At 38.9% G+C, this 11,863-nt stretch overlaps 1 protein-coding gene across 1 annotated transcript; it reads left to right on the plus strand.

Moving 5' to 3' along the window:
- The first annotated feature begins 2,997 nt into the window (after positions 1-2,997).
- Positions 2,998-10,210, plus strand: myorg (myogenesis regulating glycosidase (putative)). The gene is made up of 3 exons (XM_044349916.1): positions 2,998-3,112; positions 5,458-5,831; positions 6,115-10,210. Exons 2-3 carry the CDS (start codon positions 5,569-5,571, stop codon positions 7,904-7,906), a joined length of 2,055 nt encoding a protein of 684 aa, XP_044205851.1. The 5' UTR covers positions 2,998-3,112; positions 5,458-5,568; the 3' UTR covers positions 7,907-10,210.
- The last annotated feature ends 1,653 nt before the right edge of the window (positions 10,211-11,863 follow it).

An 11,863-nucleotide genomic window follows, 5' to 3' on the forward strand; every position in this document is an offset into this window, starting at 1 on the left:
GCATGCTCAAGGCAGTGACAATTTTGAGCAGAAAAAACCAAACCACATATACTGGGTAAAATTTCCATAAAAGGAAAATGTGAAAATAAAAGAAGAACAGGTACACATGATTGAAAGGGAGGAGCCAGCAGGTGACAGGGGAGGAGAAAGATGTTCATAACTTTCAGGCAGACTGCAGAGAAGCAGTGGGAAATAAGTGCACTTAAAGCGAAGATGGCTCCCCAGCTCTACATCACTATGTACAAAGAGCAGTTCGCCTCTCCTGGCAGAGCAAAACGGGCACAACTTCGACCCTCGTCTGCACACCGCAGGAACAACCCCCAGCCACGGCCGGTAAGATGCAAAGCCTGCTGTACCACATACATGAACTGAAGGATTTTAAGGTCAGAGTAGTTATCATACAAGCTCAAAAAGGAAAAGATGTAGAATTTCTTAAGTAAAAAATAGTCTCCAATTCATGAAAGTGGTTGTCCTTCAATCTGTGTCATTTAACAAATAGTGAAAAATGATTTAACAAATAAAAATAAACATTTCAAAGTGGTGCATTTAAGGTCAGACTTGAGTCACTTATTATTGACATTCTCTTTATTGCTTTTCATTTAGTCGTCTAAAGTGTCTTACACTAATTGGCAGTTGGTTGTTTACATTTCCCTGTGCTTGGTGAAAGCTGTATCCCATCTATTATTCAGTATTTCCTCCATGCCTATTTATTTATCCAGACATGGAGTAAACAGAGCTGAAAGGAGTTTTATACTGTACAGTCACCCTACTGTAAAGAAAAAAAAGCCTAATGACTGTACAACAGAGGTGACCATAACGCATTGAAAAAGAAGCCAAAATACAATTTACAGTTTGAGCAATACTGCCTCACTTCAATGGTAATGGTAATGGTGTATGCAACGGTAGTAATACAGATCATTAAGATTAAAAAAACCCTTCTAGGAGGAATTTTGATGGTATTTTGAATACGTAATGCTTTTTTACATTCTTGCAGTACAAAAAAGTTGTAATGACAGAGAAATAAGAGAGAAATAATCTTGGATGAGGTGTATTGAATGAGGATAAAGAATAAGAAGATAAAAATAAGAATATTAGCTACACATTAAAATGATGTGTCTGTGAAGATTTGCCATATTATATGTCATTTGACAGTGTACACTACAAATAAACAGGAATGTTCAGTCTAGCTAACAGTGAGGAGCAGAGATGATCTGTAACAGTGATATCCAGTTTCTTATTCTTCTTATCTTCTACTTCTTCCTCTTGTATTTCTATTAATGCTCCTCCTCTTGCCTTCCCAGGACTTTCTGTTTCCCCGGAGTCCTCAACCCAGCTACAGTTCATCCCATACAGTGGACATTGGCCGTCCTCTCTTCCCCCCTGTCAGACATTTGTCTTTCCATTGTCCAGTTAAGACTGACAACTCTTTAAACACTGTGGACACAAGCAAAGTACAGCACATGCCCCCTGTCAACACATCCACAGCACAAGCTCTGCCCTCTGCTGATGGACTGTACAAACTACAGCTCACTGAGCCTCCTGCTGGCACTGACACTCAGCTCCATGCAGCACTGAAGAATCCACCAAGGTGACAATCAATCAGATCAATCTATGGCTCAAAGATAATTCTAAAGAAATACTAATCCTGTTTTTTTATCTGCATTAGAATGGATAATCACAGGAATGTCCATCCACTTTCAGCACAGCAACTCAGGTGAGAGACTGACCTCTGACTTCTTCTTGTGGCCTTTGAACTTTATTTAATCACCAGGACAAAGGGAAAATTCAATCAGGCTGACTTTACAAGTTACTCTGCTGATACAGAGATAAAGGAAATGTTGTCCTAAAAATAAGAAGTGAGCGATTCTATAAATCCTATACTGCTATTGCGATAATAATTATTTTTGACAGGCAACATGCAGGCGCTCAGCTTCAGACAAGACCCCAAACCAGCAACCCTCCTGCAGCTCAACACCATCTTCCACGAGCACAGTACAGAAGGTCTTGTTCTAACAGCATTCTGGATTATAGGTGCATATTGAACTTCCTCGTATAAAAAAATCTTGTCTATATGAATCACTCAAACACATGACAGAACAGAACAGATGACTGGAAAAGATGTCTTTGTGTGCCATAAATAGTAACCACTTTTACTCCCATGATTTCTCAACAGCGCATGCTACAGCTGTTTCCATGTGGTGAAGCCCTACCAAGCTGGACACTACATCATACACCCAGAGTTTGTGTCTGAATGCCTTCGTTAGGACTATTAGAGCACTGTCTTCTGAAGTGGGGAACTGAGGACCTGCAGTGGATCTGGGGATTCAGGGGTTTCCCAGCAAAATGAGGGCTCATTAACCACACTATTGTTTAATTCTCTAATAATTAACCCAGTGAGAGAAGCTGTATGAATGAATAATATAACTGTAGGCTGCACTCTCACCACTACTATCTCCCTACATACAGCATGGACACTTTTACAATTCAGTACTAAATCAGCAGCAAGAAATCTTCCATTAAGGGGCTTGTGGTGATCAAATCAAATGAGGCACTTTGGCCCAAATGTGTATCTGTCTGTGACATAAATTTTTTATTCTACTATTAGAGAGGTAATTTTCCACATGTGATATATGAATTCTTTATTACCTGTAGGGAGAGTTAAACAGAAACAGTACTGCAAACAATGAAACTTTACTCAGGGGTATTACAGACTTATTGTAGTCATTATTATCAAGATACCATATGGCAGACAGAATATACCACCAGTGCAAACAAAGGTCATTATAAACACCATATTGCATATACAAGTCCCCATAGAAATACCTTTTTTCTGCTATTTCTTTCTATTTTTTCAGTTCTTAAAAATCTAGTTTTTGGCATATTTCCACCCCAGTATACCACCAGTGTGTTATGTAAAGTTAATCAACCAGTGTGATGTGTTATGTCAAACTGTAATCTGTGCAGAATAAGAAAATAAAGAGTACTACTCCTACTGGACTACATTTCCCAGGCTGTGATGGGCGTAGACAAGGCGGATACGCAACAACATGCCTTGATGCCGTTTTTTTTCTGTAAACTGTGACAAACAAGTTGTGCTGGGATCTGCTGAGAGGTAGGGAGAAACTTTTTTTTTAATGAACTAACACCTGAAAAGAAAATGGAATAAGCATAAGCAATAATTATAGGCGGTTTTGCACACGTATTCCATGTTATTTCCACTCCGTTAACTTTCTCGTACCACCCACCAGGGCGCACAACAACGACGTGTCTATACATCGGATTATATGTAGCCTAGAAGTTGTAGAGACTTTAGAAATTTTCTGCACGGTTCATTTCTTGTAAATATGTGTTTGTGTGCATTAATTGTGCGTCAGTCTGTAATAAACAAAATTTACGTAAAAGTGTAACATCTTAACACAGTCTCTATCCGAAATAGCCACACCAAATGTAAAGATCGTGACTGTGTAGCGTTACTGTTCGCCTACATACTTACATTTAGCCATTATCAGCACGTTGCCATGCGCTACGCACGCACGCACACACACACACATACACACGCACGCGCGCACACTTTTGAGGTAGTGAGCCTTTCTCAGACTTCTGTTCTGACTGTATCAGCATTTCTGTGTTTATTTTTCACCATGTCAGAATAGATAGTGAATCGGCTGAAATGGCAGATATTAAGCCCCTCTGATCACACATAAACAAAGAAATGCCTTAGTCTGAAAATGTTCTGCCCTTTTCACACTCTCTCAATGACAAAAACATGGTTGAGTAAGAGCTTTTTTCTGTTTAGAAATGCCACTATATGCGTGAAAAGCAAAAAACTTCCACGTTTTAATCTGTGTGTGTGAAGGAATTGTGCTGAAACCTAACTGAGTGGTCTGAAAATCAATCAGCAACATTTTTGATAATTGGTTAAATCATTTTTTAATGCAAAAATTCAAAAAAGTCTTTGCCTTCAGCTTCTGTTCTGGTTCCAAATGTGAATATTTGCTGGTTTTCTGAGTCATTCATGATAATGAATTTATGAATATTTTTGGGCTGTTGGTTGAACAAGAGAAGCAATTTTCAGACATCACTTTAAGCTCTGGAAAACTGTAGCAGAAATAACATTTTAGAATTAATGTGTCATCAATTAATAAAGAAAATAAACATCAAGTAAATTGATAATGAAAATAATCATAGTTACTTGCAGCCCTTTATTGTGATAACTGTAATAATACAGTAATAGATGGTTATTGGTTATGTTCCTCCATCCCTGTATCTTGCACTTTTCCATAAGAAAAAATAAAAAATGACCCAATATTTAGAATAGACCCAATATACAGTAGCCTAAATCTTCTCCTGACTTTCCTCGTTAATTTCCCTACCTGAGTCCAGCAACTGGAGTGCATCTCCAAGGAACCAACAGTTAGTTCTCTGTTAATTAATGATGGGCTGATGTTATCATTCGTTGTTGGGGGAAATCTATACTAAGGGTAGTTGAACACAGAATTAGTCAATTAGATTGCTAATTAATAGCAATCATTTTTTATTATCGACCGCTGCTGCTTGGGCAGACCATGAGGGTCAATTGCAGTTAGGGCCAGTCATCAAACAGGGAAGCTGGAGAGGACTGAACTCCCTTCGGTCTGCTGTGCATTCTAATCTAATCTATTCTGATCAGCTAAAGCCACAATAACTAACATCAACCAGTTAATTACCCATAAGATTAAGTTCCTTTTGCGTTCCTGCTCGGAGGGACGCAGTAATCTCTGAGTGCAATAGATATGGATACGTGTCTTTCTGTTTCTGTTTGATTCCTTGCCAGGGTTGTCAAAATGTCTGTTTTTTTGGCTAGAGTGAAACAGGTTACTTCCAGCTTTGGTTAGTCTTGCTTGATGGAGCACAAAGTTTAGTATGCTTCCCTCTTCCCCCTCACATTGGCAGAGCTCTAAGGCCAAAATCCCCTTTTCTGCTTCTCTTCTTTCTTACATACAAATGAGTATTCTTTCAGTCGAACTCATATGTTAGAATTGCTTCTGTGAAAGTCCATTTTATCCTCTTATGGGTAATTGGCAGTAGATTTGTTTTGTTAAGTCTCAAACACATCTTTAAAGTTTACATCCTGACAGCATAATACCTCTAACTGCTGTGAAATCACTTTGTGCAGCAATGCAGAGCACGTAAGAAAATGCTAGAAATGTAATGGAGGCTTTGAACTGACAAGGAAACAATATTGGCAGTGAGACATTGACATCTTGAATTCTCTGACTGGGGCTGTTTTCTTGGATGTCTCTGATACTTAAGTGAGTTTAAGGCCAATTTATTCTGACTAACCACAATTGGTAAACAACATACAAAAGCTCCAGCAACAAAGAAACTTATTGTATTAACTAAAATCATTAAAAGAAGTGTCACTGTAATATGAGAAGAGCTGGACACAGAATTTTGAAAGTTTGTTATCTCTCTCAGGCAGGCAAACAGACATAACGACGGGGCCGGAGTGCAACAGAAGAGATTCCCTGGAAAATATTTTTATGTAGAACATCAGCTCAAGTATTTGCCCAGTGAACAGCACAAGTCATGTACCAAGTTGTACCAGGAGGAGCTGGAGGCACAATTACAGATGTTATCCCCAAGCAGAAACACACCAAGGACACTCGACCCTTAGTCGGAGCTGGAGTAATCGGCCTTGTGCTGGTGATTGCAGCAGTGACTGCATGGTGTTATTACATAGCCTCTCTACGCAAAGCTGAGCTGCTTAAGACTCAGCTGTTGGATCTGAATAAAGATGGCTACATTATCCGCAACAAAGGAGGGTCTATTGTTTTCAGAATGGATTTCAGGTTGGTATTTCTTGCTATTTCTTGTAATTGCTACCTGATTTATCTGTATGTATACGTATTTCAGAAACATCATACATTTAATGTAAAATGTGGAAATAAAAATGTCACCATCTCCAATGTGCAATAAAATAAAGGTTTTGTTTTTAATAATTCAACTCATGTTGAACACAAGTGCTCATTTTAAACATGTCTTGATCTACTATTATTTAACTGAAACAAAACAGAAATGTGAGTAGTGTCTTGAGAGTGATAGCAGAATGTAATTATGTTTGAATCTTGGCAGGTCAGGGACATTGGATTTGGATTCTTGCTCTAAAGAAGGGGAGATTTTGAGCTGTGGACGCACCACTGACAGAAAACTGAATTTCTTTATTGAGACGGTGAGACCCAAAGACACAGTACAATGCTATCGTGTGCGTTGGGAGGAACTGGTTCCTGACATTCCTGTTGAGCATGCCATGACATACAAGTTTGCACACTGGTATGGTGGTGCAGTGTCAGCAATTCAGCACTGGCCTATTTCCATCTCTGGCCAACAGGCTCCCAAACCTTTTGTTACTAGTGATATCTACTCAAACCGCAATGAATTTGGTGGAATTTTGGAGAGTTATTGGCTTTCATCCAATGCTACCGCCATCAAGATCAATAATTCTGTGCCCTTCCACCTGGGCTGGAATGACACAGAGAGGACTATGTACTTCCAGGCGCGATACAATGACAGTCCCTTCAAGCCAGACCCAGGGGAGGCTCCGTGTGCTGAACTTAGCTACAGAGTATGTGTGGGCTTGGATGTGACATCCATACACAAGTACATGGTCCGCAGATACTTCAACAAACCAAACAAAGTGCCCGCCAAAGCCATGTTTCGCCATCCTATTTGGTCCACTTGGGCGCTACATAAGACTGATATTGATCAAGAGAAACTTTTGACGTATGCTGCCAACATACGAAAGTATAATTTTAACTGCAGCCACCTGGAACTAGATGACCGCTACACCAGTCGCTATGGGGAATTTGAGTTTGACATAACAAAGTTCCCCAATGCCTCAGCCATGTTCCAAAAGCTGAAATCAGATGGATTTCTCATGTCACTTTGGATTCACCCTTTTGTTAACTATGACTCAGAAAACTTCCATACCTGTGTAAAGAGGGGGCTGTTTGTCCGGGAGCCTACAGGCCGGCTGCCAGCCTTGGTGCGCTGGTGGAATGGCATTGGCGGCATTTTGGACTTCACAAATCCAGAAGCTCGTGATTGGTTTTCCTCCCAGCTACGTTCCCTGCGCTCAAAGTATGGGGTGTCATCTTTTAAATTTGACGCAGGTGAGACCAACTACTTACCATGGAAATTTAGTACCAGATATCCCATTCGGGACCCAAGTTTTTTCACAAGACGTTACACAGAGATGGCCATCCCCTACAATGATAGAGCTGAGCTGCGTAGTGGCTACCAATCTCAGAACATCTCCTGCTTCTTCAGACCTATTGACAGGGACTCTGTGTGGGGGTATGAGTTGGGGCTCAAATCTCTTATTCCCACAGTGCTCACCATCAGCATTCTCGGCTATCAGTTTATTCTGCCTGACATGATCGGAGGGAATGCCTATCTGAACCGCACAGATGGAGATCGTGCATTGCCTGATCGAGAACTCTATATCCGCTGGCTGGAGCTGTCAGCTTTCATGCCCTCTATGCAGTTTTCTATTCCACCATGGGAATATGACAACGAGGTGGTTGAAATTGCACGGAAATACACAGCTCTCCATCAGAGCATTGTAGCGCCACGGGTCCTGGAGCTGGCTGGTGAGGTGCTGGACACTGGTGACCCAATCATACGGCCCCTGTGGTGGATTGCCACAGGTGATGAGACAGCCTATAAAATAGACTCCCAGTTCCTGATTGGGGATGACCTCATGGTAGCACCTGTTTTAGAGCCTGGAAAGCAAGAGCGTGATATCTACCTTCCAGCTGGCCATTGGAGAAGCTACAAGGGGGAGAGATTTGATATCAAGGAGCCACTGCACCTCACAGACTATCCTGTAGACCTGGATGAAATTGCTTACTTTGTTTGGGTGTAGCAAGAAGAGATTGTAAAGCTGAACAGGCTCCAATCTGCTTGTGAGACAAGCTTTTATGCTTGACAGACGAGACATTGGAAATGGCTGTTTTTTGTGGAGCTTTTTTGCAACAAAATATTGAGACTTTTAAAGCAGATTTAAATTTTAGCACCGCTTTGCATAACAAATGTGAAATTGTTGTTTAAAAATGCTTAAAACTTCATCTTAATTTTTTAAATTGTCATTTCATTTAAACTAATTGGTGTTGTATTTCCTTTGCATTTTTTGTGGTTTAATGGAAAGATAGCTATGTAATGTCATGTATGAAGTCATATATGAATTATTTTTAAAAAAGGGAATAGGCAAACTGTGAATTGAATAAGGCATAAATGCTATAAAGTATATAGAAAATGTGTATAAAAATGTATATATATAAAGTGCTACAGCAAACCTAAATTTAAGCCAAACAGATTGTAACATGGGAGGATGATAAAAGTGGTGTCATTATTGTCATAAGGCGGACAGTAGGCTACATAAAACCCTCTCTATATATAGTATGTATATATCAATCAGTTCTCAGTTAAACTGATCTGTCCTACTTTTCCTTTGACACTGATGACTCTTCCTCTCTCCTCCGAGTTGCTTTTCAGGAAGTCAGGTTTTATGCTTCACTTATCAGGATGAATGCTGGAAGTTTAATCATTACATAGTCCATGTGCTCTCATTTGTGAAACACAGTGTCATGTAACTACTCTTAGCCTAGAAGAAGATGGATTTTATTGGGCACTAAATATTTTATGCTCACCCTCAGGTAACAGCTCTCTCAGGCTGTAGAGTGTTCGAAGTGTCTGACAACTATTTTCATTGTGCTTTGCTGACTCCAAATGCAGCTAAATAACTAACGATACTGTAATGTCTAATGACCACATCCAAAATATGGAGCATCTCTTAAGGAGGATTTTTTTTTAATTTTTGATTTCTGAAACATAATAACCTAATGTTTTTGTTTCTTTATATCTACTTGATATGCAATATGGAAGTCTATAAATGCAGTTAATTTAGCAGCATTTAATTCTCAAATTAAATTGTACAGTGTATTTTGTCATCATGTGTTTTGTTAATGTGAATATTATTTAACTGCAGTGATATCTCAACGTGCCATGTGTTACTACCACATAATGTATTTGATATGTTGCTATGCTATACATTTCTTATTGTTGTTGATTATTATTTAATGTTATTGGTGAGTTAACCCTTTAAGGACAGAGTGTACTACAAATGCCACAGAATTTCATCTCCTGTTAACATCTTTAACCATAACATTTTTTTTAAAAAATGTTCCATGCTGCACAAAAAAACCCACTTTTTCCACAGTTGTAGATCAAAGTACACGAACTATATCATGTATCTTGTTATCTTGAGATGAAACTGATATTGATCTTCTCATCAAACTCTGGGAAAGGCAGCAAGCATATTTCTTTGAGTGACATCTCACAAAGTAAATTCAGTAAAGAAAATTATTGGTAACATGGTCTAGCTATACCTGGGTTACAAATTTAAAAATTATACCATTATGACATGTTTTTTGTTTGTTTATTTTGTCGTGAAATTGGTGAATTTGATTGTGGTGCAGTGAAGCCAATGAGCTCATATTTTTTCTTTAAATCTTTACACATTTTTGACACAAAAAAGGATTCTGAATCCCTCCCTTTAATTTTAACATGAAAATGAATGTTTATTTTATTGCATCAAATTATGTTCACTTTTAAGTTCCTGTGGTTCCTGTGTTAGCATTTTTAAAAATATGTTTATATGCATTTTGATTGTTTTTGAAGCTGCAATGGATAAATATTGCGTCCTTGTGAAGTAAGGATCAGGCGACGTCCACTAATGGTGCAATGTTCCAATTTTTCAATTTGTTTTAATGCTGTCTCACCTGTTAGGGAGTTGCATGCTGACTGTTTGCTTTGACATGTGGCTTACATGTTGACCTCAGTGGATTTTGTTTGTGCCTTTTGACATAGTTTCATCATAACAACATTACCTATTTATAGCAGTTCTCACTCAGCATCTTGGCCAGGCTAACCTCTAAGGTTATTCCTGTCTCAGAGGGTCATGCTCTATGACAAGACTGAGAGGCTGTATCTTGGACTGAATGTTTCTTTGCTTTTGGCTCTTTTGACCCTGTGTGTGCTGCTTCCCTCGAGTTATTATAACTGAAGAATGGCACCATTTGCATGTGACTAAAGGGCAGCATTCATTTCAGCAAGTATGCATATTTTGTATGTCGTTTTGTATGAATGTATTAAAAGAAATCTGGTTTGACTTTTGTCTGTTTCTTAGCATTTCTGTTCTGCTTAGTTTGCATTAAACACAGTAATCATTGTTTTAAAAATAAATGTCACATGGCACATAAAGCTCAATTACTGCATTGTCACCACAGCTACCATTTCCAGACAACTGAATTGTAAATTCTCTGCTCTAAAAGCGGTCAATAATACCTGACTGTCTTTTTACACACACCAAAAAATAAAAACAAGAAAAACCCAAAAAACAAGGATATGAAATTCAGGTCAGTAAGCTGACCGTGCAATCAGTGAGCCAATAACAACCTGTAACCTTTCATGAGTCTGCATCATATGAAAACTAATGTGCCTATCAAATCAGTATTGAAAGATACACCCTTGAGGGACTTTTCCAACTTTTTGATGCCTAGCTCATCACAGGGCAGTAATGACAAGGTGATGAAACAATTGTGCAGGTTATTTGGAGGCTGCGTTGAGATCAATAAATCATCTGGTGGTTCATGATGTGAGGCCAGAGAGCAACTGATATAAAAGTGTAAGACTAGACACCAAGAATAAAAAATATAAACTGACTACGTAGGCGATAATAACAGTAGATATTAGAATTACATCGCATTAAGCGTGATTGTTCTTTTTGAGTTCAATTGACCTGGCAGGACCATTTCTTACAGCTATAGTCGATCTTTCATATGTTTGGGGAATTTATTCCATTACACAGCAGCAGGATATGCTTCAGAACTACTTCACTTTATTTGCCAATGCCTCATCTTTCTTCAAAATTGATCTTGACTTGCAGCCTGTGCGGGGAGGACATACATTTATTGATTAGCTGTCTGTGTGTTGCTGGGATCAATAATATTTGTCAGTTTGCTTTCTGCAATCATATTGTTTGGTTCTACCCATCTTTTCATAGACTGGACAAATAATTTATGTAGGAGCTTTAGGAGGAAATGGGAGATCTGTAGATGGAGAGTTGGAAAACAGAATAGAATTATAAAGATCACTTTATGCCCAAACAATAGTTGATTAATTATATTAGCACCTAGTTCAGTGTGTGAAGGCACACACATTATTAATTCCACTATTTGATGAATTTGTTGGTTTAAAAAAGGAGAAAATGCACATTTAACTGTGAAGACACACAACAGTGTCACACTATTAGAGATACATAAAAGGTAAAAATGTTTCAGTGTTTATTAAAATAAATATGAAAATTCATAGGTAGATTTGTCCAAGAGCTGATATTTAAATTTTCACAGATACTGGAAACTAACTGAAGACAATCTGTGGTTGTTCACGTGGTGCTACAGACGTCCAGGAGGGTGCAGTGTAGCTTCATTGATGAATTCTTTCTCTGACATGTCAGTGGACCATGGTCCAGATGTTATGTGCACAAGACACACACACATACACACACACACACACACACACACCAAGCAGGACACAAAACTGGCAGAGTACTTCCCCCTTCCTTCCCCACCTGTGAGCCCACCTGCGTGTCCATCTGCAGAGGAGAGACACCAGTTGTTGTGGTTAGGAGCCAGTGTGTCTCAAGTATTGTAACTTCCCATATCCTCCTTCTATGGGCCTGTCTGCTGTCTGTCCTCCCCTTTAAGGCATATGCATTATGAAGAGAGAACAAAGAGGTGCTCCAAAGAACAACCTTAAAAAC

The sequence above is a fragment of the Thunnus albacares genome, chromosome 4 (genome assembly GCF_914725855.1).
Source record: "Thunnus albacares chromosome 4, fThuAlb1.1, whole genome shotgun sequence".
NCBI lineage: Eukaryota > Metazoa > Chordata > Actinopteri > Scombriformes > Scombridae > Thunnus > Thunnus albacares.